This window comes from Nelusetta ayraudi, unplaced genomic scaffold, assembly GCF_046127955.1.
Source record: "Nelusetta ayraudi isolate G7.1 ecotype Tasmania unplaced genomic scaffold, CSIRO-AGI_Nayr_v1 ptg000122l, whole genome shotgun sequence".
Lineage (NCBI taxonomy): Eukaryota > Metazoa > Chordata > Actinopteri > Tetraodontiformes > Monacanthidae > Nelusetta > Nelusetta ayraudi.
Genome location: NW_027466172.1, coordinates 308,204 through 329,366, shown reverse-complemented (window position 1 = coordinate 329,366; position 21,163 = coordinate 308,204). Strand labels below are relative to the sequence as shown.

The 21,163-nt window shown below is 43.7% G+C and overlaps 1 protein-coding gene across 7 annotated transcripts in view; it reads left to right on the top strand.

Moving 5' to 3' along the window:
- dntt (deoxynucleotidyltransferase, terminal) overlaps positions 1–21,163 on the top strand; it is a 100,385-nt gene that overhangs the window by 59,397 nt on the left and 19,825 nt on the right. For 5 of the 7 annotated variants that reach the window (XM_076050104.1, XM_076050098.1, XM_076050105.1 and 2 more), the window contains exons 9-10: positions 7,755–8,003; positions 8,594–8,677. In XM_076050104.1, the coding sequence (XP_075906219.1) occupies positions 7,755–8,003; positions 8,594–8,677 (333 nt within the window). Of the gene's footprint in view, positions 1–7,754; positions 8,004–8,593; positions 8,678–9,065; positions 9,520–21,163 lie in introns of those variants that run through there. The other 2 variants (XM_076050100.1, XM_076050099.1) reach the window with 2 other exon arrangements.

The following is a 21,163-nucleotide window of genomic DNA, read 5'->3' as shown; positions in this document are numbered from 1 at the left end:
AATTTGTGATTGAATGATTTTGTTCGTTCCACTTTAGTCCCCTTCTCCGGATTAATGGAAAAGAAACATCTAAGTGTAGAGAGAAGAAACTGGGAGATTGGCCCTAAATGTATTTGTATATGTAAGTCACGCTGGATAAAATCACCACCACTTTAAATAAATAGAATAAACAAATTAATAAAAACAAAAAACAAAACAACCAATTTCCTCTGCAGAAACTCAAGGCTTGATGCAAGCAGAGAAGGGTAATGGATGTTAAAGCAATAATAACTGCCAAACATCATACACAAGGACGTTATGAAGGATAGCATCAGCATCATTCGTCTGGCAGAATAGCAGGACTGTCCTACAAAAAAAACCCAAAAAACAGAACAATGTTCACATTAGCATTTCTGTCACTGACTCAAGTTTCAAGTGTAAAACAACAGGAGTGTGTAGTGAGTGAGAAACCCACAAAATAACTTTAAACACATGCTCCCTCATTCACACTCTGACACACACACATCTCAGTCTAATTTTTTTAAGTTTGAAAGCAGGAATTGTACGATCAAAATTAAGAAATCTGGGACAAATTTACATTCGAGAAAACATTTCTATCCCAGAACTCATCTTGTTCAGACAGCATCTATGTCTCTGCTGTTCATCTTAAACGCAGGTGAGTGAATGAGGTTAACTTACCACACACAATAATCGTGGGAGGCAGGGGAACCCGATCCATGTCCACTTCCCCAGCCAGGCAAGTGTACTCAACATAATGGAACATCACATCTTCTTTGTCATCAAAGTAAGCCAGAAGAAGTAGTACCATCTCTGTGACATCTTCAGAGGAACCTGTGTGTTCCCCCCTCATCAGTTGTATCTTTGTCGCAGCTTGATATAATTTTTTGGATTTGTTCACAGCAACAGTGAAGTTCAAGAGCCTTTTCCCCTTCTCTTCCACATTCTTCAAGAAGGTCTCTTTGAGATCTACTCCTGTGAGCTCGAGGAGATACTTTATGTCTATGGAAGCAGATAGTTACCATAATCCAAATTAAAATGCAATAGAAGAAATGCTTTTTCATTTTAAGAACAAAGCTGCATTATTTGACTCATAATTAAAATGGTTAATAAGTCATTCAATCTGCATTTTCATTTTCTTATTCAAGACTGCTCATTCTTGTACTTAATTCAAATGAAAAACACATTTGAGATTTAATTTTCAAAACATGCAAACCGGGCCGCACACCTTCCAAAAAGTTCAATTTTTGACTCGTCAGTCCACAGAATGTTTTTCCAAAAGTCTTGAGGATCATCAAGATGTTTTTTTGGCAAATGACCCTTTGGTCTTTTTTGACAGCAGTGGTTTTCGCCTGGGAACTCTCCCATGGATGCCTTTTTTGGCCAGTGTCTTTCTTATGGTAGAGTCGTGAACACTGACCTGAACTGAGGCGAGCGAGGCCTGCAGTTCTTTGGATGTTGCTCTAGGTTCTTTTGTGACCTCCTGGATGAGTCGTCGTCGCACTCTTGGAGTAATTTTAGTTGGTCGACCACTCCTGGGAATGTTTGCCACTGTTCCCAGTTTTCTCCATTTGTGGATAATGGCTCTGACACTGGTTCGGTTGAGCCCTAGAGCCTTGGAAATGGCTTTGTAACCTTTTCCAGACTGACAGCTTTCAATCACTTTTTTTCAATTTTTTTCTTGAATTTCTTTGGATCGTGGCATAATGCGCTTGTTTCTTGGGATCTTGTAGCCTGCTTCACTTTGTCTGACAGATTCCATTTAAGTGATTTCTTGATTCAACAAATGTGGTGGTAATCAGGTTTGGGTGTGACCTGTGAAATTGGACTCAGCTTTCCCAAAACTGTAGTTAGTCACAGTTACTATGTGATTTAACAAGGGGGGGGGGCTATTTCACATAGAGCCAGATAGGTTTGTAATTTATTTCCTCCTTGGTAAATTAAATTATCATTTAAAAACTGCATTTTATATTTCCTTGGGTTGTCTCTGTATGATATTAAAATTGGTTTGATGAACTGAAACCTTTGTCTGTGATAAATATGCAAAGAACACAGAAATCAGGAAGGGGGCAAATACTTTTTCACAGCACTCTAAGTGAACTTTGTTTCCACATTCACGTGTTTTCATCTTCCCCCCTAATAATAAATTGCAAGTAATTAACAAAATCTTACCCTGTCATTCTGCATCCTGATGATGGAGTTTGAAAAAAAAGAAATTGGATTGTCAGACTGCCAGGGACGAGAAGAAAGATAGTTGCAATTTTAAAACAGTGGACATTACTGCTTTTCTCCAGAGGAGAGACAAAATCAGTCCTGCTGAATTTCCCTCATGGGCATTTAATTCATCCACCCATCCATCTTCTGTACCCGCTTATTCCAATTCAGGGTCACGGGGGTCTGCTGGAGCCTATCCCAGCTGTCTTAGGGCGAAGGCAGGGTGACACCCTGGACAAGCCGCCAGTTCATCGCAGGGCCACATAGAGACAGACAACCATTCACACTCACATGCACACCTACGGACAATTTAGAGTGTTCAATTGACCTCACATGCATGTTTTTGGAGTGTGGGAGGAAGCCGGAGAACCCGGAGAGAACCCACGCAGACACAGGGAGAACATGCAAACTCCACACAGAAAGGTCCCAGGCCCGGGCCCCGGAATCGAACCCACGACCTTCTTGCTTTGAGGCGCCAGCGCTAACCACTGCGCCACCGTGTCGCCCACACATTTAATTCACATTTCTGTAAATGTACCAACATCATTCTGTTCTATTTCTGTTCTTCCTCTGCAGTCCCTGGATAGATGTCAAATGTCAATATTGCATACATGCAGTGCAATCAATAAGGGAATACATATAAAATATACATATAACTGAACACAAGCAATATATTTAAATATAAATGCTGATTACAAGTGAATGAAAAATCAAGTTCAGAGACTTTATCCAACCAAAAAGAGAACAATGTTTTTTACGGCCCAAGGAAGATAGAATAGTTCCCTTTAAATGTTAAACGCCTTTAAACACATCAGTGCTTGCAGACAGCTGTTGGAGTGATTAATTTAAAAAAACAAAAACAAAAAACCCTTGATAAACTGTCCTACCTGTAATACCGAAAGCGCACAGCATTGATCTCCCCCTTTAGTGGCGCGTTACCTCGCTCGCCGAGCTTGATCCCCCATGTCTCATCTCCAATGCAAATATGCCGCGCACAAAAGAGAGCAAGCTGCTGGAGGGACTTTTTCTCCGTCTGCGTAGTTACCTGCCTCGGGGTGAAATGTGCGCGTTTGAAGAGGGTCGTGAGGGGAGACAAGTGTTTGATGAGGAGCAGGACTGTGCTGTCTGAGCTGGGGCTGTGCACCCCCGCCCCCCATCCCTTTCCCGCTGCATAGGTGGGTTTAAAAATAAGTCCCCTCTCATCCACACCTCCGCGTGCCACCACTCCTTCACCCAACCCGGCAGTGAATACCACCCACTTGCTGCATGTCATGGGCGGGGGAGCTCTGGACACTCGAAGGCACTTGCGCTCCCGGTGGGTGGATTAAGGTGAAGGTGTGAAGGCACATGTGAGTGGGGTAGGAATGGCAGCGCGGCAATTTTAATGCGAGGAAGTGGGTGTTTGGCTTTCGGTGGGGAGGCGGGAGGGCAATTTGATCCTAAAGGAAGCTTTGTTTTCTGTGGGCCGCATGGATCATGAATGGGGGTTGTTCTGTGGGGACGAGGACGCCGGAGACAATGACTAAGCGGAGGTGGTAGCAGAGGTTGACTCTAAGTCGCGCAACCTTGTCATCTGCGAGGCCCCCAAGGGGACCCATGTGTCTTCTCTCGGGCCCACCAACCCCCGTCGCGCTCCTGCAATGCTTTCGGCACCCCTCATCAGCCTGCAGGGGGTTAAAAATACATCCATCTGGAAACGTCCTTGTAAAAACGGGTTCATTTTTTCCCTGCCCACGTCTCTCTCTCCTCCATCCTGCCGATGTTCTGAGAGCATAACTGGTGGGGGCAAAGTCAAGGTCAGGCCCCGAAGCTTTTGGTTGGCAGACGGATGAGCTCCAGCTTGGCCCTGCTAATGGTAAAGGAAGGATCCGGAGGGGCGTTTTACCCTCCGCCCATCTATCACGTCTGCGTCTGAACACTCTGCGATCGCTGTTCTCCCAACGGCGGCATTGTTCAAGGCCAAAGCGCCGTCGTGGTGCTGTTGAGCTTGGACTGCCACGTGCTGAATGCGGTTTTGGTCGTTACAGTGACGTGTCCTAGTCTCTTCCTTAACCTCTGCTCATCCGGACAGAAATGTTTTGAGGAGAGGAGGGTCTTAGAATTTGTGCTAGCCTGGCACTAGCGAACTCCGCTAAAGTGTAGGACTGGATGAAATGGTGGTACTAGCCTACGGGAGTGGTGGACTGTCACTGCTACAGAAGTAGGTACAGCTACAGCGCATAAAAGTAAAATTCCGGCAGTGCTGAGACGCTATTTCCGCTCGCACCAGCAAACTCTGCTGAGCTAGGGGGATTGGACGAAATGTGTTGAAAGGGTCTCCATTGTTAAATAGTAGACCAGTTCACTTGAATTGAAATTAGGTCCTATGGCCACAATTGTGAGCCACTCCATTGAGTCAGAGAACTTGGACCGGAGTGGGAAGAGCCAAACCGCTGCACTTTAATTCGAGCAATCAGCGTCTTTCACTCCAAATGCTCTGACTCGGACCCAAAGCTCGGTTTAAACGTTCCTGGCTAACACTTGCTGATTTGCATCTGAATGTGACTTTTTAAGGTTTTTTTTTTTTTGCTAGTCGAATAGAATAGAAGATAAGATTTGCACTTGGGACACGTGCCATTTGCTGCCGTGGCTACTTAGTCCTGCTTCTTGTGAGCTTAGTCAAGGCGTCAGAGTCCCTCCTTCAAAGAATCTCAGTAAAAAGTGAAGATGATAGGGGAAAAAAGTAAAAGTCTTTGCATCTCAGCTTTAAGATGACAATTTCAAAAGTCGAGCTCTCTCACTTTTATTTTTTCTTTAAACGCTCCTAGGCGAAGCTTGGGGGGGAAAGATTATCTTCCCGCTGTCCTCCTCTGTAATTCCCTCTGTAAACAGTTCTGCTGGAATAAGCTTACTCTCAGATGCTCGCTGACATTACCTGCTGCGTGGGAGATGATTACAGAGCGCTACTGGGCTAAACAGCCCCAGGCGACGTTGAGACAGGGGACTTGATGACATCCTGTTTTTTTCTTTTTTCTTTTTTTTTTTAATTTATGGCGGATTTGCGAGTGTGTGTGAGGCGGAGAGTGGGGGCAGATGGGTAGAAAAATAAAAACAACCCGGCTGCGGTTTTCACGCGTAGGCTGAAAGGCCAAGAACCGCATGGATGGAAGGGCTTCCTCATGTGGTTTGTGCAGTTGTCGTCTTGACTCATTAATACTTTACTCTCAAGGAATCAAAATGATGCGAGAGATTTAAACATCCCCAAATGTGTGTGACTTCATTTGTTTTGTTTTTGTCTCATCGGTGTGTTTTATGAAACGGCAAACAATGCACAGTTAATTGGACGAACTTGCTCACATAGTGCACTTTTGCTGGAATTATTAACTTTGTTGGCACAATTTGTTGAGTTTTGACAGTATTGTTGGTATTATGAGGCACATTCATTTAGGTCTAGGTACGATGCCACTGAAGGCCTCGATGTGAAATGCACAGCTCTCCACTTCTATAAACTGTAAAATTCATTACGTCTTTATTTATTTGACTTGATTTGATTGCCGTGGCATTTTCGAGGCCAAAGCCAGGTTTCAGAGAGGAAAAGTTTGAAATCCAAATTTTTTTCAAAAATGAAGACGTCATCGCCCTGCCGTGCAAGCTCGTCCTCATGCTCCAGGTCTAGGGTTTCAAGAAGTAGCCTTACAGAGCCACATAAGGCCTGGGCATAAGAACCTTGACGCTAACATTTCGACTGTATGAAGAAGCTACAGTACTTCTGTGCGTTGTCACTGGGATTTTAATTGCAGATTAGTCGGTGTCCAGGTGCTTTTTTTAACGCCGACATTCCAGCCTCATTATCCAAGTGGAGACTATCACGGCCTTCAAGCCGAGCTATCACTAAACGTGAAGGGGAACTTTTTAGTATCCCCTTCCTTGCCCGTTATTGCAAGGTGAACGGTTATCTGTAATTGCAAGAAGGGAGAGGCGTCCCGGGGGTGCAGCTGAGAGCGGACTGGAAAATTTCTTTTTAGCCCGCAATTTCGTAACAAAAGAAAAAAAAAAACCTCGGTTGACCCCAAGAGATGATTAGAGGAAGAGGTGTAAGGCAGTTTTCCTTCTAGGCGCGCTCCCCGTCTGCCAATCACGGCTCCGCCTCTGTCGCTGCCTTCGACCCGTCTGCCTATGGAAAACGTTGCCCCTCGACCAGTTTGCGGTGCTGATGAGTCGACTAATGTCCCGCCATTAACCTCTCGTCATTCGGGGCCCCGACAGCTCGCGGCCTGCCAGGCCTCCCCAATTATTGCTCTTTAAGGAGAGCGCTGCGGATCTATGGCTGGCGCGAGACAGTGGCAAACCAACAATAACCGCCGCGCAGCGGAATCAAATTGACAATTTGTAATCTTTATCGCCTCGACACCCCTGCATCCAAAGAGAGGCATAATCAGCCGGGACGAGTCCCGCGGGAAATCAATTCGGAGAGACTGCGAGGCCTCAGTCCCTCTTCCCTCTCCCTCTGTTCTTGAGTCATCTGCCGATTTTCCTTGACTTTATCTTCCAGCTCCCTCGCACTTACTCCATTTCACTTCTTTTTTTTTCACTTTTGACTGTTTCTCGCCGCTGCCCTCTCTCTGGCTGCCTCGCTCTCGCCCTCCTTGACGCTGTGACATCTTACTTGGCTTACTTTCCATTATGTGGAGAGCACAGCCATTTATCAAAGAATGGGCTCCAGTCATCGAACACGGCTGACTGGAGGCTACGTCTCTTTATTGGATCTCAGCCATCCCTTTCTCCGCCGCTCCTGCCTCAATATTGTACTGGCGACAAGAGTAAGGATATGTGATACATGTCCTGCCAACCTCCATTACCAGCCATGATAAACAACTGTTTTTGATTTAGTTCTGCTTTAATAATATTTAATTCATTGACCTGGGACGTGAGCAACTGTCCAGCGTCAGTAAACTATAGAAGTTTGTTGATTTCGCTGTAGCTCTATTGATAAGAACTGAAATTGTGTAAAATGGTCTTTTTCACAAGAGTAGAGTTAGAAAGTTTCTCTGGCGTTGCCCTGTATTGGAGCTGAAAATGGCCTTACTTAACTTCAAGTGCTGCGATTTTAAATAAATGGATGTTTAGTCTAGAAAAAGAGAAGCACTCTGTGGAAATGTCTGCTGCATTTCCAAGTTTTTTACAACAATAAATTGACTGCGTGCACTCAAGAGGTCTTGAAAAGTTTATTTATTTATTTATTTATTTGTTTGTTTGAGCTCGTTGTCCTTTGCAGAAAAAAAGTATATACTTTTTTTTATTCAAACATTTTCTTACATCGTGAAAAGAAGTGGCTTATGTAGCATTTAGAGAGCAGGTACATATTCATGGCACACTGGAAAACTTAACGTTCTACAAACAAACACCTCTGTAAAAACCAGCTGAACATTTAGTGGAAACTATGGAACTAACAAACGCCTAACAAAAACATTTTCTGCATGGTTCACGTTCAAAAGCGTCTGCAGCTCAGCAGAGATCCATCATTTGTTCCGAGTGAAATCAACACCCTTTTCTTGCTCCTCCAGGGCATTCTGCTGTACTCTGACTACCATGCGTCCACTTTTGACATGTCAAAGCTCCCGTCTGTCAAGTTCGAGGCCATGGACCACTTTGCAAAGTGCTTCTTGATCCTGCGACTGGAGGGCAGCCGAGTGGAAGGGGGTCTGCAGATCGACGAGGGGGACAGCCGGGGCTGGAGGGCGGTGCGGGTGGACTTGGTGTCGCCACCTATTGATCGCTATGCCTTCGCTCTCCTTGGCTGGTCTGGCTCCAGGGTATGAACAATTACGTCGTCATTTACTTCGTGGGGTGTGTTTACTGAAAAGACAGGCTGGGGCCAAACTTGAGGTCTGCGAGTGTGATTCTGAATGGAGATGCATGAGTCAAATACCACTCAAACAGATCAAACTCAATTGAAGTATTTTAATAATATTGTAATAACAGGTGACTGTAGCTCAGGATGTAGAGCGGGTTGTCCATTGACTGAAAGGTTGGCGGTTCAAATCCTGCTCCATTCCAGTCTGTCGTTGTGTCCTTCGGCAAGACTTTTGACCCTAAATTGCTCTCCCTGGGGCTTGCAGCGCCTTGCATGGCAGCAGCCACCCATTGGTGTATGAGTGTGTGAGTGAATGGATGAATGAGAGGCCATTGTAAAGCACTTGGGGTACCGTGAAGGTGCTGGAAAGCGCTATGTAAGTGCAGTCCATTTACCATTTACCAATAAGCAGCATGCCTAAAATATGAATAATGAGAGTATTATAAATGGATGGAATGAAAAAAAACACACATGGGTAGTAGCATTGTTTCTATTCAATGTGTTGGGGCATTTCAAATTAAAAAGCTTTTATTCCCCACTTTTCTACAGCAGTTTGAAAGAGATCTGAGGAGATTCGCTCGAGCGGAGCGCCGCATGCTTTTGGACAACCACGCCCTGTATGACAAAACCAAGGTGAGTGCAGGCAACTTCTTCAGATCTGTTCAGGGTCTCAGCACTGGATAGCACTGGCAATCAACCACATCCAGGGTAAAATAAAAAATATTCACAGAATTCATACAATTTGGATTGAATTGAATTGAACTTTTTTTTTTTCAAACTTGTAAAGTTCTGAAGTACATTGCCTTTTTATTTTCTATGCTTTGCAAATATTTATAATGAAGGAGATCCAAGTAGGGTGCGCAACAACTGTCATGGTTGGATTTTATCCCTCATGGTGATGCCAGTGGAGTGGAAGATGACAAATCTAGTACCAGTGCAGTGAGCATTTTGAGAAGACATAATATTTACCTAAAACTAAATGGCTCAGTTATTGTAATGAGGCTGGCTTTGTTCCCCACAGCTCACACCTTCTTGGATCTACTACAGAGGTCTTTTTAAGAATTGTTATCAGCAGAAGTAGATTCCTTAATCAAAAGAAAAGAAATAAATGCTTGTTGGCAACAGACAAACAGTTCTTTTTCTCTATCTCTGTCTAGACATTTTTTTTTTTTAAGTTGTGGAATATTACAAAAAGCTGTGTGAAACTGCTTAACAGCCAAGGGCAGTCATCGACATGATTTAGAGTAAAGAGAGAATAAAGAATTAAACTTCAGACTAAATGTAATATTGACAAACATAACTTAACTTTCTTTGACTTTAGACATAAGACCTGCTTATCGATTAGCAGTCCACACAGTCCTCAATGAATAATGTTTGACAGTCTGAAGTTGTATATTGAAATATACCACAGTGTAAATATCAGTAATTTCACTATGGTTATTTTGTAGAATTTAGGCCACAGTAACCACATAACAATAAGCCTTAAGACACTGTTTTAAATCTGCTCAGTTCTGATATCGTCAAATTAGTTTCGACTTATATTACAGCATACTGACATAGTTTGACCTTCTTCAAAGTATTACATTCCAAAAAAAAAACTTGTCGGTGGATGTCTGAGAATTATAAGGTATCCAAATATTTCTTACACAGGATAAACAGTGTGAGTGTGGGATTTTCTCATGCAAAAGATTAGTACGTTTAGTTAGGACAGTAAAATTATTACATAATAAATTATAAAAACCTTTGTTGAGCAGGCTGAAGCAATAACAGTAATTGGTGCTGGATATGAGGTGTTAAAATGCTATATGTAGTGATATATTACCACATGTTTAAGATGTGAAATATTACAGCCTTATTAAAAGTACAGGGAGCAGTGGCACAAGTGGAGCACGATTAGTTGATATACATAGATTATGAATGGATGTACAGAGGGACATTGCTGCCCAGTTTAACAGATTGATATGATTTAACACCTGGTATGTGCAAAACATGTTGACTGCTGTATAGTTGTCAGTGCTTAGGAGCAGGTTATGGTTAGTTTGTTAGTGGACCTAATTTGCAATGGGACCATAAAAGTAGATGAGTGTTGCGATGATAATGTACAGTTGTCAAATACAACCAAATGTTGTGGACATCCGACCCAAAATAAGTGTGGCACTGGAATCTGCTCATTCAACAACTTCCAAAATTGGTGCTGCTCCAGAAACGAAGGGTTGAGAGTACTTCTCATCCAGTTAAAGATTATTAAAAGAAACAGAAAATAACTTCTGTTGGGATCGCTGTGACCGCTGCGCAGGTATAATATGAGTTAGTTTAGGCCGTTAAGGCTATCAGTTTATCAAAATACGCTGGATTATATGGAAACAAGTGAGCTAACTAGTTTCTTAATGGGCAAGCAAGAGATGAGTCCTTTGCCAGGTCATCCATAACAAGACAAGCTACTGATATGTTGTGATGCAGCAGCGAATGTAGAATGTAGCATATAGGAAGCATTCTCTCTCTGATTCACATTCTTGGTTAGTATATTACATTATGGATGTATGACTTCAAGAAACAAAAAAACCCTATTCATACATTGTCCATCATGTCCTCAAAGGACTGTGTGTACCATGGGCACACATAAAAAGCAGATACCTCAAAAGATCCTGTTTAAAATTCTTTGTTTGACTCTGTCCATTGAAGCTTATGGAAAATATTCAACAGTGAAGCCGCCATTTGGCCGCATTTAAGATTTTAAGGTCTTTGAATGTTGACCTTTCAGTGACCACTCTTTTTTTTCCAGGAGCCTCTGGTTGGTAACTTTTCAATCGTGCAGACTACCAGTCGTGTATGCAAGGTTCAAGTCTGGGGTGTTTCAACTGTGGTGGCTCAGAGTTGTTCAGCCAGCAAGCTATTCTGCAGCTGAATGATGTATGTACAGAAATAATCATTAGTCTAAGTTTGTGTCAACTCCTGACATAATGGTGGTCTGGTTTGGCAAATAAACACTTTTCAAACCAGAATTATATGAAATGGAAGAAAGACAAACAACAGTTTACAGCATCAAAACATACTATTGGCGAATTTACTCTTTGTTTACTACAATTAGATTTTGATTGGGAGTCCATCATTTTGAGATTAAATTGTGTGTCTGTTCTTGCGCACATTTTTCAAAATCTCTAAAGAGGGTTTTCCCAAGCACAAGGGTTTCCATGAAAACTATGAGAAAATCAGGCCTGCATTAGCTGAAGTGACAGGTCTGCAGCCACAGCTTGTCTGGTGGCCGTTTCTCAGAGATAGCGGCGCCGAGTGGTTATCATTTTCTTCACTCAGACATTGGAAAATTTATGTCATGAAGCTACAAAAGAAATTGTGATTCCAAGTTTGTTCAAAACACGTTCAAACACGGGGCTTCTTGCATTCAATGTTCAAATAGTGCATCAGCTGAAAAAGCCCAAACCTCGGTGTTGCTTCCTCATTTTTAATTCAGCGACTCCTCGATTTCACTTGCCAAAGACAAACTCCCAAATATTCACATCCCGGAGTGTAAACCTGAACGGAGACTGACAAGGCCCTTCAGCTAAAGGACTCGATTATTCAGGAGGGAGGAAAAAAAAAAGTATACAAGATTGACAAGACGACAATGAAAATTCCAGGGAGCCATCCGTCTTTTGTGACAGGCATCTCCCGGGTTCTTGTGTTTATCCCGTCCTCGCAACTTTTTCATCACGCCCCGCCAGCGCGGCCAACCCCCGGCCTCGTTTTACATGCATGAGGCGGTGCATTTGAGCGGAGATGCGCCGGTGTGGCGATGATGCAATCGGCGTATCGGCGAGCATATCGACAGGGGAGATACCCTGTCACCAGCCCTGCCCCATCAGCTGCTCCTGGGTGGGTCAGAGGTCAGAGTGGAGATCAGAGGGTGGCAGCTTTCTGGCAGATAGTCACCATGAGCAGCCAGGTCAGATGGCCGTTTATTCAAATTCGAGGGGCAGCGCCCGCCTTGCTGACGGTGCAGCCATCCGTGTGACAAAAAAAAAAAAAAAGAGATTGTGCAAAGAATATTCTACGCCTCCAACAGCAGCAATTGCTGACGGTAAGAGTGGAGTGGCGGCAAATTGAATCGTGGCTAACGGTTGAGAAAAAAAGACGCCCGAATGGAGAATTGATCTAATCAGAGGGTTTACAGTTCAGCAGAATAAGCCAAAGTATTTACCAGTGGCGGGCCGTGCATTTCACGTCCACGCCATCAGTGACGTCATATTTAGTCCACCCTAAATTAATACACCTCATAATACCCTCAATATAACGCCATGGCTCAGGAATCCACAGATAATCACACCCACACATTACATCACCTTCATATCGGTAACCTAGTCGAGTGACACTTACTGGAGTTTCTGGAGCATTTAAAATCACAATTAACAGGAGGAATAAAGACCACTGATACTGTCAAAACTTACAAATAAAAAGCTGATGTTAAGAGATTCCTCAACAAAGTTTTAATAAGTCCATGAAAAGTACATTCAGTCCGCTGACACTTTTGTCCAAACTTGTGAAATATATGGTAACGGAGCTACTAAATTATAAAACAATTGAACATGTTGGTGCAGCTGCTGCGCCAACATGCATAAATGCATAAATTGCAGATGATTCGGCAACTAAATCTTTATATTCTCTTTTAGCTGTCATGGCTTCGTCGTCAAAGCTAATGGATCTCTGGGTTGAGTTTAGTCTGTCAGGCCCTCAGTGCTTATCCAATCACAGGATGCATACTGTACATGTAAAATTCAGTGCAAGGCAATCTGAAATATGATTACATAAAAACTCTTCTGTCATATACCACAAGCAGCGCAACCAAGTGTATATTATATAACGTGAAAAAAAAAAAACTATCTCTCTATGGAGAGAAACTTTATTATCATATTTACTGGAAAATGTACTGTTCTAAGTATGTTTACCCCAGCAGGGAAATGTCTTGCTGGCCCAGACGGCCCACCACTGGTATTCACACAAGTACGATCGCTCACTCCGGTGCCGCCACCGGAACCTGGCTTCAAGGTCGACGCCAAGCTTTACGACGCCGCCCGTTTTTTCGATGGAATCGCGCAATTCATTCTCCGCTCTCCGCCGCCCGCACTAATTAATGTAAATGAAGATTAATTAACTGTCCTAACTCCGGCTGCAAACCCTCGTGCATCGTCGTCGCATGAGGAGGACAAACGGACGTACGAGTGGACGGTGTGTCCCTCTTCTTGACCGTGCCCGCTGCTGTTAATTGGTTGGCGGATGGCACGATAGCAGCTTCTTTCATCTCTCGCCGCCCTTTACTAATTGGCCGTTGGGTTTTGAGGGATTCGCGGGACGCGTGTCGGGGAGCCGGGGGTGGGGGGGGGGGGGGGGGGCGGGGGGATGTCGTGATTAAAGGGGAGATGTCGCAGCTTTGAAACAAAGACGGACATTTAGAAGGGCTTTAATGTTGCTGGGCCTCTTGACGGATACAAGCTGCTCCCCTCCTCCCACCCCTCCAAAGTTATCATGGAATGCTTTTAAAAGGATTTGAGGGCTATACTTGAGCTAATGATCTCCTCCTAAATAAGAGCAGACTCAGGAGAAATCTTGGGAGGGGTGTGGTGTGTGTGTGTGTGTGTGTGTGTGTGTGTGTGTGTGTGTGTGGGGGGGTGTATTTAGCTTTGTTTTTTTTGGCAAGGTGTGGGGCGGGATCGGTGGAGGACGGCCGCCGCGCCACGGCTTTGGCGGCGGGTGGAAATGTTGTCTTTGGCGCAGAGGTGACATCCAGCAAGCGGCCGCGAAATAGCTGAAAGACCAGGTTGCGGCCCATTGTGGGAGCACTAACCAAACCAATTACAGGGAATGACCCCGCACCACATGGCTTTATGGGCATCGGGAGATGACTACTGACAGCTGGAGTTCCTCATGCCCATGTAAGCCTCGCATAACGAAATGAGCAGACAAGGGCTCGCGTCGAGAAATTTACAGCTCTTTCAAAGAAAACAGCCGCTCGGTCTGCTGCGCCTCCGCCGCCCACCGTCCTCCCCCCGGTCTGATTTTTCCCTGCTGCTAGATCCTTTCGAAAGTGGCAGGAGGACAAATGATCAGAATTGTAGCCGTCTTTTCAGCAGACAGTCCAATAAGACGAGGGGCTCAAACAGGAGCTGCAGCAGCAAACTGAAAGTCCATTTAGTGTTAGCACTTTGTCAGTGGAACCTTTTATGTTCGGGTGATTTGTCTTTTTTTTTCCCACACTCACAACAGCAATAACAGAGGTCTGTGGCCAGTTGAAAGTTGATTGCCACAAAGAGTGGTGCACAGAGACTTGAAGCATCACAATGCCAATTTCCACTGCACAGCAACTGAAAAATGTGAAAATTTCGATTTCTGCCAACCACTAAATCAGTTTTCTTAAAGACTAATGTTAGAATCAGTTACTTTGAAATAGATGCTTTTACCATTTTGGGAGTGTTGCGGCAGTTGGTTGGGAGGTGTGGCAGCAGCTGCGCTTCTCCGCGCATATGACGTCAGGTGTGCGCGCTTCTCCTTGCATGTGACGGCGGGTGCGTGCGCTTTTCCGTGCATGTGTCAGTGCTGCTCCAAGGTGTGCCTCAGCAGGTGAACACAATCACACAAATTGGTAGCGCACACGCCACAAGAACACAACAAACAGAGACTTACCAGTCATTTAGCTGAGTGAGACGGAGCTGAGGACAGAAGGAGCACTCAGACATTTCACAAATCAAAACTTGTGGGGAAAAGGACTCAAACAAAAAGGACTATTAGTAAGCTCTCGGTTCTAAAATATGATCTCCGACTGTCTATTTGCTTAGTCAGTTAGTTTAGTTTGTATTTGTTCAGTTATTTGGGTTATTTATCACATTTATCAAAAAATGTTTGTTTAATTTGTAAAAAAAAAAAAAAAAAAAAAAAAAGTGGCCCAATTAGTTTGCTTAAAACCTATTTAAAAATAGAGAAACTGAAGTGTGAATAAGTTAGTATTTAATATTATAGTGAATTTCGCTTTATTAAATTCCATGTTAAAAAATAGTATTTCTTTCCAAATGTGGTTGTTAAAGTCTGCAGTTAAATCAGGTTAATATATATATATGTATATATATATATATATATATATATATATATATATATATATATATATATATATATACACATACACACACACACATCCATATGTGTGTAGATGTGTTAGTTTTAATAATCATCTTTCCAGATACTCTACAGTCATCTCTGGTGTACCACAGGGTTCTGTCCTTGGCCCCCTATTATTCTGCATTTACATGCCCCCCTTGGGCAAGATTATTTCAGGGTATGGTATAAACTACCATTGCTATGCGGATGACACACATGCCACTGCAGCCAAACGACCCCTCCCAAATCTAAAATCTAGAGGTATGTGTATGCCACATCAAACGTTGGATGTGTCATAATTTTCTAAGGTTTAATGCTGCAAAAACAGACTTGGCAGTGATTAGGCCTACTTACCAAAAGCACTGATCTGAGGACCTATTTCTCAATCTTGATGGATTCACGATTTCTTCGAGCTCCAATATGAAAAACCTTGGAGTTATTTTTGATCTGACTCTGACTTTTAAGCCTCATATTAGGGAAATAACCAAGACAGCATATTTTCTTCTGCGCAACGTAGCTAAGATTCACCCTGTTTTATCTTTTCAAAATGCTGAGATTGTGCTTCATGCTCTGGTGTTTGCGAGACTGGATTACTGCAATTGTCTTTTCTCTGGCCTCCCTAATTGTACCACAAGAAGCCTTTAGCTTGTACAAAACTCTGCTGCAAGAACCCTGACAAGAACAAGTAGATACAGTCACATAACTCCCATCTTGGCATCACTTCACTGGCTGCCTATTCAGACCAGGGCTGATTTTAAGGTTCTGCTTTTAACCTATAAGGCTTTAAATGGATTTGAATGGACTGATCTACTCATTCCATACATTTCGCAGCGCTCCCTCTGCTCTCTAAATTCACGCCTTCTTGTCATCCCGTCAGTTAATAAAAAGACTACTGGCTGTAGGGCTTTCTCCTACCGTGCCTTTTCGTGGAATCAGCTCCCATTAGATGTGAAAGAAGGTAACTCCAGCACAGTCTTTAAATATCGTCTTAAAATCAACTTTTTTTTACTCAGTACCGGTCGTTTGTTTTATCTTTTCTGTAAAGTGTATTGAGACAATGTTTTATGGTAATTATGCACTTTAAATAAACTGATTGATATCTATCTATCTATCTTCTCTTCTCTATATTTGAAAAAGGTGCCTGCAGCCCAAAAGCATTCCATTTTATTTATTTATGCTTTCAAATACAGTAGCCACAGAAATGGTTTGGTCTGAGTGTTGTTTTGCCACGGTGAAGTGAAATGTACGAATTTGCCAGCAGGAACTGTGGTGTGATCGATATGACAGCATCACCACTGTCAGGGTTTGGGTTACGACATGCTGCAAGCAATAACTGGCGTCTTGGCGTCCTTTAGAATTACCACACTGACTTGCCAGTGCCGCCGGCCTTTACAAGCAACATCAGTATCTGGCCACCGCAGACGCATTTCAACTGTGTGCAGATCTGAGTAAGTAACATTGGCTTGAGAGGGGAGAAGACCTGTGTGTGTGTGTGTGTGTGTCCTTTGCTGTAAGTCTGAAGGTTTGTGATAATTAATATGTTTAGCGGGCTTGATGAATGGGGACAGGTGGAGGATTTCATCATTCCTAGACAGACTGACTCCCTCCCTGGGCAGGAGGTATCCATGACCTGCTTAACACCTCGAAAAAACACAGACTTCTGTGTATGCCGGATCTATCCTTGAAATCGCACAGACGCACGCGTGAGCGCGCAGTTCTGGCGTTCTGATCGGCCGGAACATACCGGGAAGCAACGGTTTAAAAAAAAAACGCAATCCATTCTGCCTTTTTTTTTGGGTGAGTGTGCGTTGTGCAGAGCTAGGGCGCGTGTCAGTGTGCAGCTTTTCTCAGAGGGTAATTACTCTATGTCATCTGTAAGAGTGTGATTAATGAGCTCCTGGTCAAAAGGCACTGAGCGTAGATGTCCTGGCTCGGGTTCTGAAGCAACGACTTACCGATATGAGAGGGCCGTTCATATTCACTCCGGCTGACACCACTCGTGCTTCACACTCCAAAGTGTCACGCCAGTGTCGGGACAAATTATCAGTCGCGAACGTATTTTGCCGTTTTCACTGATAGCGTACCATCAGCTTATGGTGTAATTCTCTAATGCTTTTTCCTGATTACATTCAAAACACCAGGACCTTTCATATATTAAATTGGTACAATTTAGTTCCAGCTCTGAATAACAGAGGGATTATCTGCAGCAAAAGCTTTATCTGACTGTATTTGTGTACTGTTTTTAGACTATTCTCTTTCATCAGTTAGATGTAGTTAGACCTCTCCTGACAATCATGCTTTCTTATATTTCAGGTGCCTTCAGACTGCAGGCAAATCTGATTCCATTCAGATTCCTTCTGAATTCGTTTTTTTTAGGGCTGACTGTCCACACTGTTTTTTAACAAGTGTCCAAATGGGATCTGGCTCTCTTCAGACTGGGCCACATTATTGAACAATCTGATAGGTTGCTGTAGCAACGACGTCGGAGCGGAGGCGTCATCCAGCGCGTGCAGTGTGTGACGTCATACAATTGTGACAGCGGTGCTTGTTGCGATACATGCCCTGGAGCTTAGCTTGAATGGAGATATCTCCCCACAGACTGATGAGGCAATGACTTTCCTAGAGTGACGTCACGGACAGGCAAAACCAATTGCAATTTGCAAAATGCAATTTGAAACTACCTCCCGAATGTGGTTTTAATCCGTCGTGCAAAAAATCAGATTTCATGTGATTTGTGACTGTTCATACTACAAAAGAGCCATCCGGTTTGAATGTGGATGGGCTAAAATTGGATTTTGGCTGGCAGTCTGAACAAGGCCTCAGCTTAAAAAAACGGAGCAACACCAAGAAAACTCACAACTTGAAGGGAGAAGAATATGAATTTAAAGCATGAAAACCATGACGTGGGTTTGGTAGATTATTTCTTTGCTGTTGGAATGCTTCTTCTTATAACTCTCAAAAGAAGAGGCACTATCAAAAGTGAAAACCATAAGATGTTTGGCAGTTGGGCAGAGAGAGGTAAACAAACTTTCCAGTGGTACAAGATTTATTTCCTGAAAGCATTGCCGCAAAGTAAATTTCCTTGCTATTTGTGCAAATTCTCTGTAAATAGGCCTCTGTGAAAGGACAATTTAAGCATCTTTTGAGAACCTAAAAAGACTGAATTTGAGAGAAATGTATGAGAATCCACAGAGATGTTAAAGAATGTTCTTGTCAACTTAAAAAAGTAATTCTAAGGAAGTGTTAGAACGCTTCAGCCGCATGGCCAAAATTTGAAGCGAGACTTCCCTTGATACAGAGCTCACTGTCAAACCGCGCCGCCTCGAATTTCACGTGGTCTTTGCCACCCACCGCCACCCCCCCAACCCCTCCCATCTATGTCCTCCACCCTTGTGTGCTGTGGATGAGTGGACAATAACAGGGCAATTGCGTTGGGCTTTGGGGAGCGGCAGTTTTGAACGCTCCTGCGGCAGCTGGCTGGCTTCACAGTTTGAGCTGCCTGGAACGGAAGGTGTTGGGGGGCGGGGGAGGTTGTGCAGGTTGGGTGGGGTGTTAATTTGGTAGATGGTGGCACGGGGACTCTCGAGGCGTAGCGTACTGTGAAAAAAAAAAAAAAGAAGAAGAAGGTGCTCATAACTAAGTGCACATTGTGACAGACAAGCGAGCCGGGCAGGGGTCCTGCGTCCTGCGCTCTTCTTGTCGGATGGAGCAGCTGTGACATTTGCTATTTTTAATGGGGCCGATGTTTGGTTGTGTGTGGTTGTGGTGGGTGGGAGGCGGTGGCTGATCACTCACCACTTACACTGCCAATGTTTTTTTTTTTCTTCCCTCTTCCCGACCTTGGAGGCACGTCTGTTCTTATGAATGCTAATTATGAGATGAGTGGTGCATGAATAAGAGCCAGTGTGGCTTAGTTTTCAAAGAGCCGCACCAGCGTTCTGATGTTTGAATTCTTTTTTTCCTCAAGGTTAGAAGCCGACGCGCTTCATTTCTGGTCTCGGCATGGCTTTTAACCCGACGTGAGCTTCTGTATATTAGTGTGACATGTGCAACGTGTGCCTGTCTGCCTTATATAATCGTAGGGTTTATGAACCCTGAAGGAAATGCACTTTATTATTACTTTATTCATTTTAAAGAACACATTGATTTAAGTTCAACTTTTGTCCCTTCTTTACTAATTGTCTTCCTTTGGTTTGAGTGTGGTCTGTTTCGTTAAGTGCTTTAATTATTTATAAGCCCCTTTAGAAAAAAAAATTGTCTAGACTGTTCAGGTTGAGTCCCTGACACGCTGCAGTTTAATTCAGCTGATCCCTGAATAGATTAAATAGGACCGAGGCACAATGTACAAAGATGTACTGATCTGATTACTTCTCATTCTCCGCAGACGTGCACAGCAGCTCAGCCAGACACACAAGTGAGTGCTAAGGAACACAAACAGTTCATCTGGCTGGAAAGTCTGAAAGCATCATCGCTGACAGAAAGACTGAAAACTTGAGTAACGAATGCATATTAGTGAGTGTTGTTTAGTCTGAGGGTCCCCCTCCAAGCTCTCAGACAGGAGGGGGTCGTCCAATAACCATTGAATTGGGGGTTTGAACCATGTCTCTGTTGCTGTGTCCTTGGGTGAGACACTTTGCCTCACATGAATGTGAGTGAATGCACGGTGGTGGTGGTGTTTGCAGGTGCAGGTTGGCAGCCACGCATCCGTCGGTCCGCCCCCAGGACAGCTGTGGCTGCACATGCAGTTAATGCCACCAGTGTGAATGTGGCGTGAATGGATAACGGATTTCAATGGGAAGCTCTTTGAGTACCTGGTAGAAAAGCACATTATAAATCCAAAGCCAGTAAAGAGAGCGTGAGCCAGTAACGCTTACGCAAGAAGCCCTGGGAAGTTAAAACGAAGGTGGGCAAGAGGTAGAAAGAGAAGAATTTAGAAAAATGAAATTTCAACATTTTGTTGAATGTGTGAAGATGTTTTGCTTCAAAGTGGTGATCCTGCACTCGATTTACAAGCTTAAACGCAGCCATCTGTTATTGCTTTTAAATCTCCCCAAACCCATCAAATTCCCTATTTTCCCTTTCTGCGCGTTTACATTTACGTGAATCACAAATTTCAAAACGACGAGCTGATGTATGATTGATAAGAGGAATTAGAGGACAAAAAAAAGTAATAAAAAGCAGTATATGACATGCACGATGCCTCTGTGCCCAAGTGTCTTGGTAATTGCAGGGAAGTCATTGGTGACATGGATGTACAGAGAAGAGTCTTACTGTTGAGTTGGAAATGTGAAAAAGAGTCAACTCTGTAGGCACACAAATTATCACTGCTGACAGAAATATTATCTCTACAGGTATCGATGTCATCGCTGCAGATACCCACTACCGCCCCGCCACAACCCTTCAAAAATGTTGTTTCAGGAAATAACTTGCCATATTATAGGTCATAAAATGGGTAATTACCGTCCCTGGGGGCAACAGGTTATTCAAAGACACAGAGCTGAGACATGAGCACTGTGTCCAGGAGAAAATGTGTGCTGTTATAAAAATAGAGCAGTGTGCTGCATGAAGACATCATGGAAGAGAGCTGGATGAGGAGTTGATTCCTAAGCTGGGATCAGACTTCAGGATGTAACCAGACTGCGCATATCTCATATTTACAGGTTGTCCGCTCCAGATTTCCCTCGGAAAACCCTGCGCCAAAGTGCCAAAAGAGGCTCCCACCTACAGCTGTGAGATAAGGGTGGAAAATTGCAGATTACAAGATTAATTTGGATTCCAAATAGGCTTTGGGAAATTGGACTGTCCTGAATGTTGCAAAACGTGTGCATTCTCACAACGTGTGGTTGCAAACTCCATAGCGCACATGCAGCGAGGCCAACAGTGAAATCTGAGGAGAGATTTCACAGAGAAAAGGAGAGGAAGAGTTCAGGTGTGGACACAACGAGCTTCCTGGGACAAAGCCGTTCATAGATGTTTTTA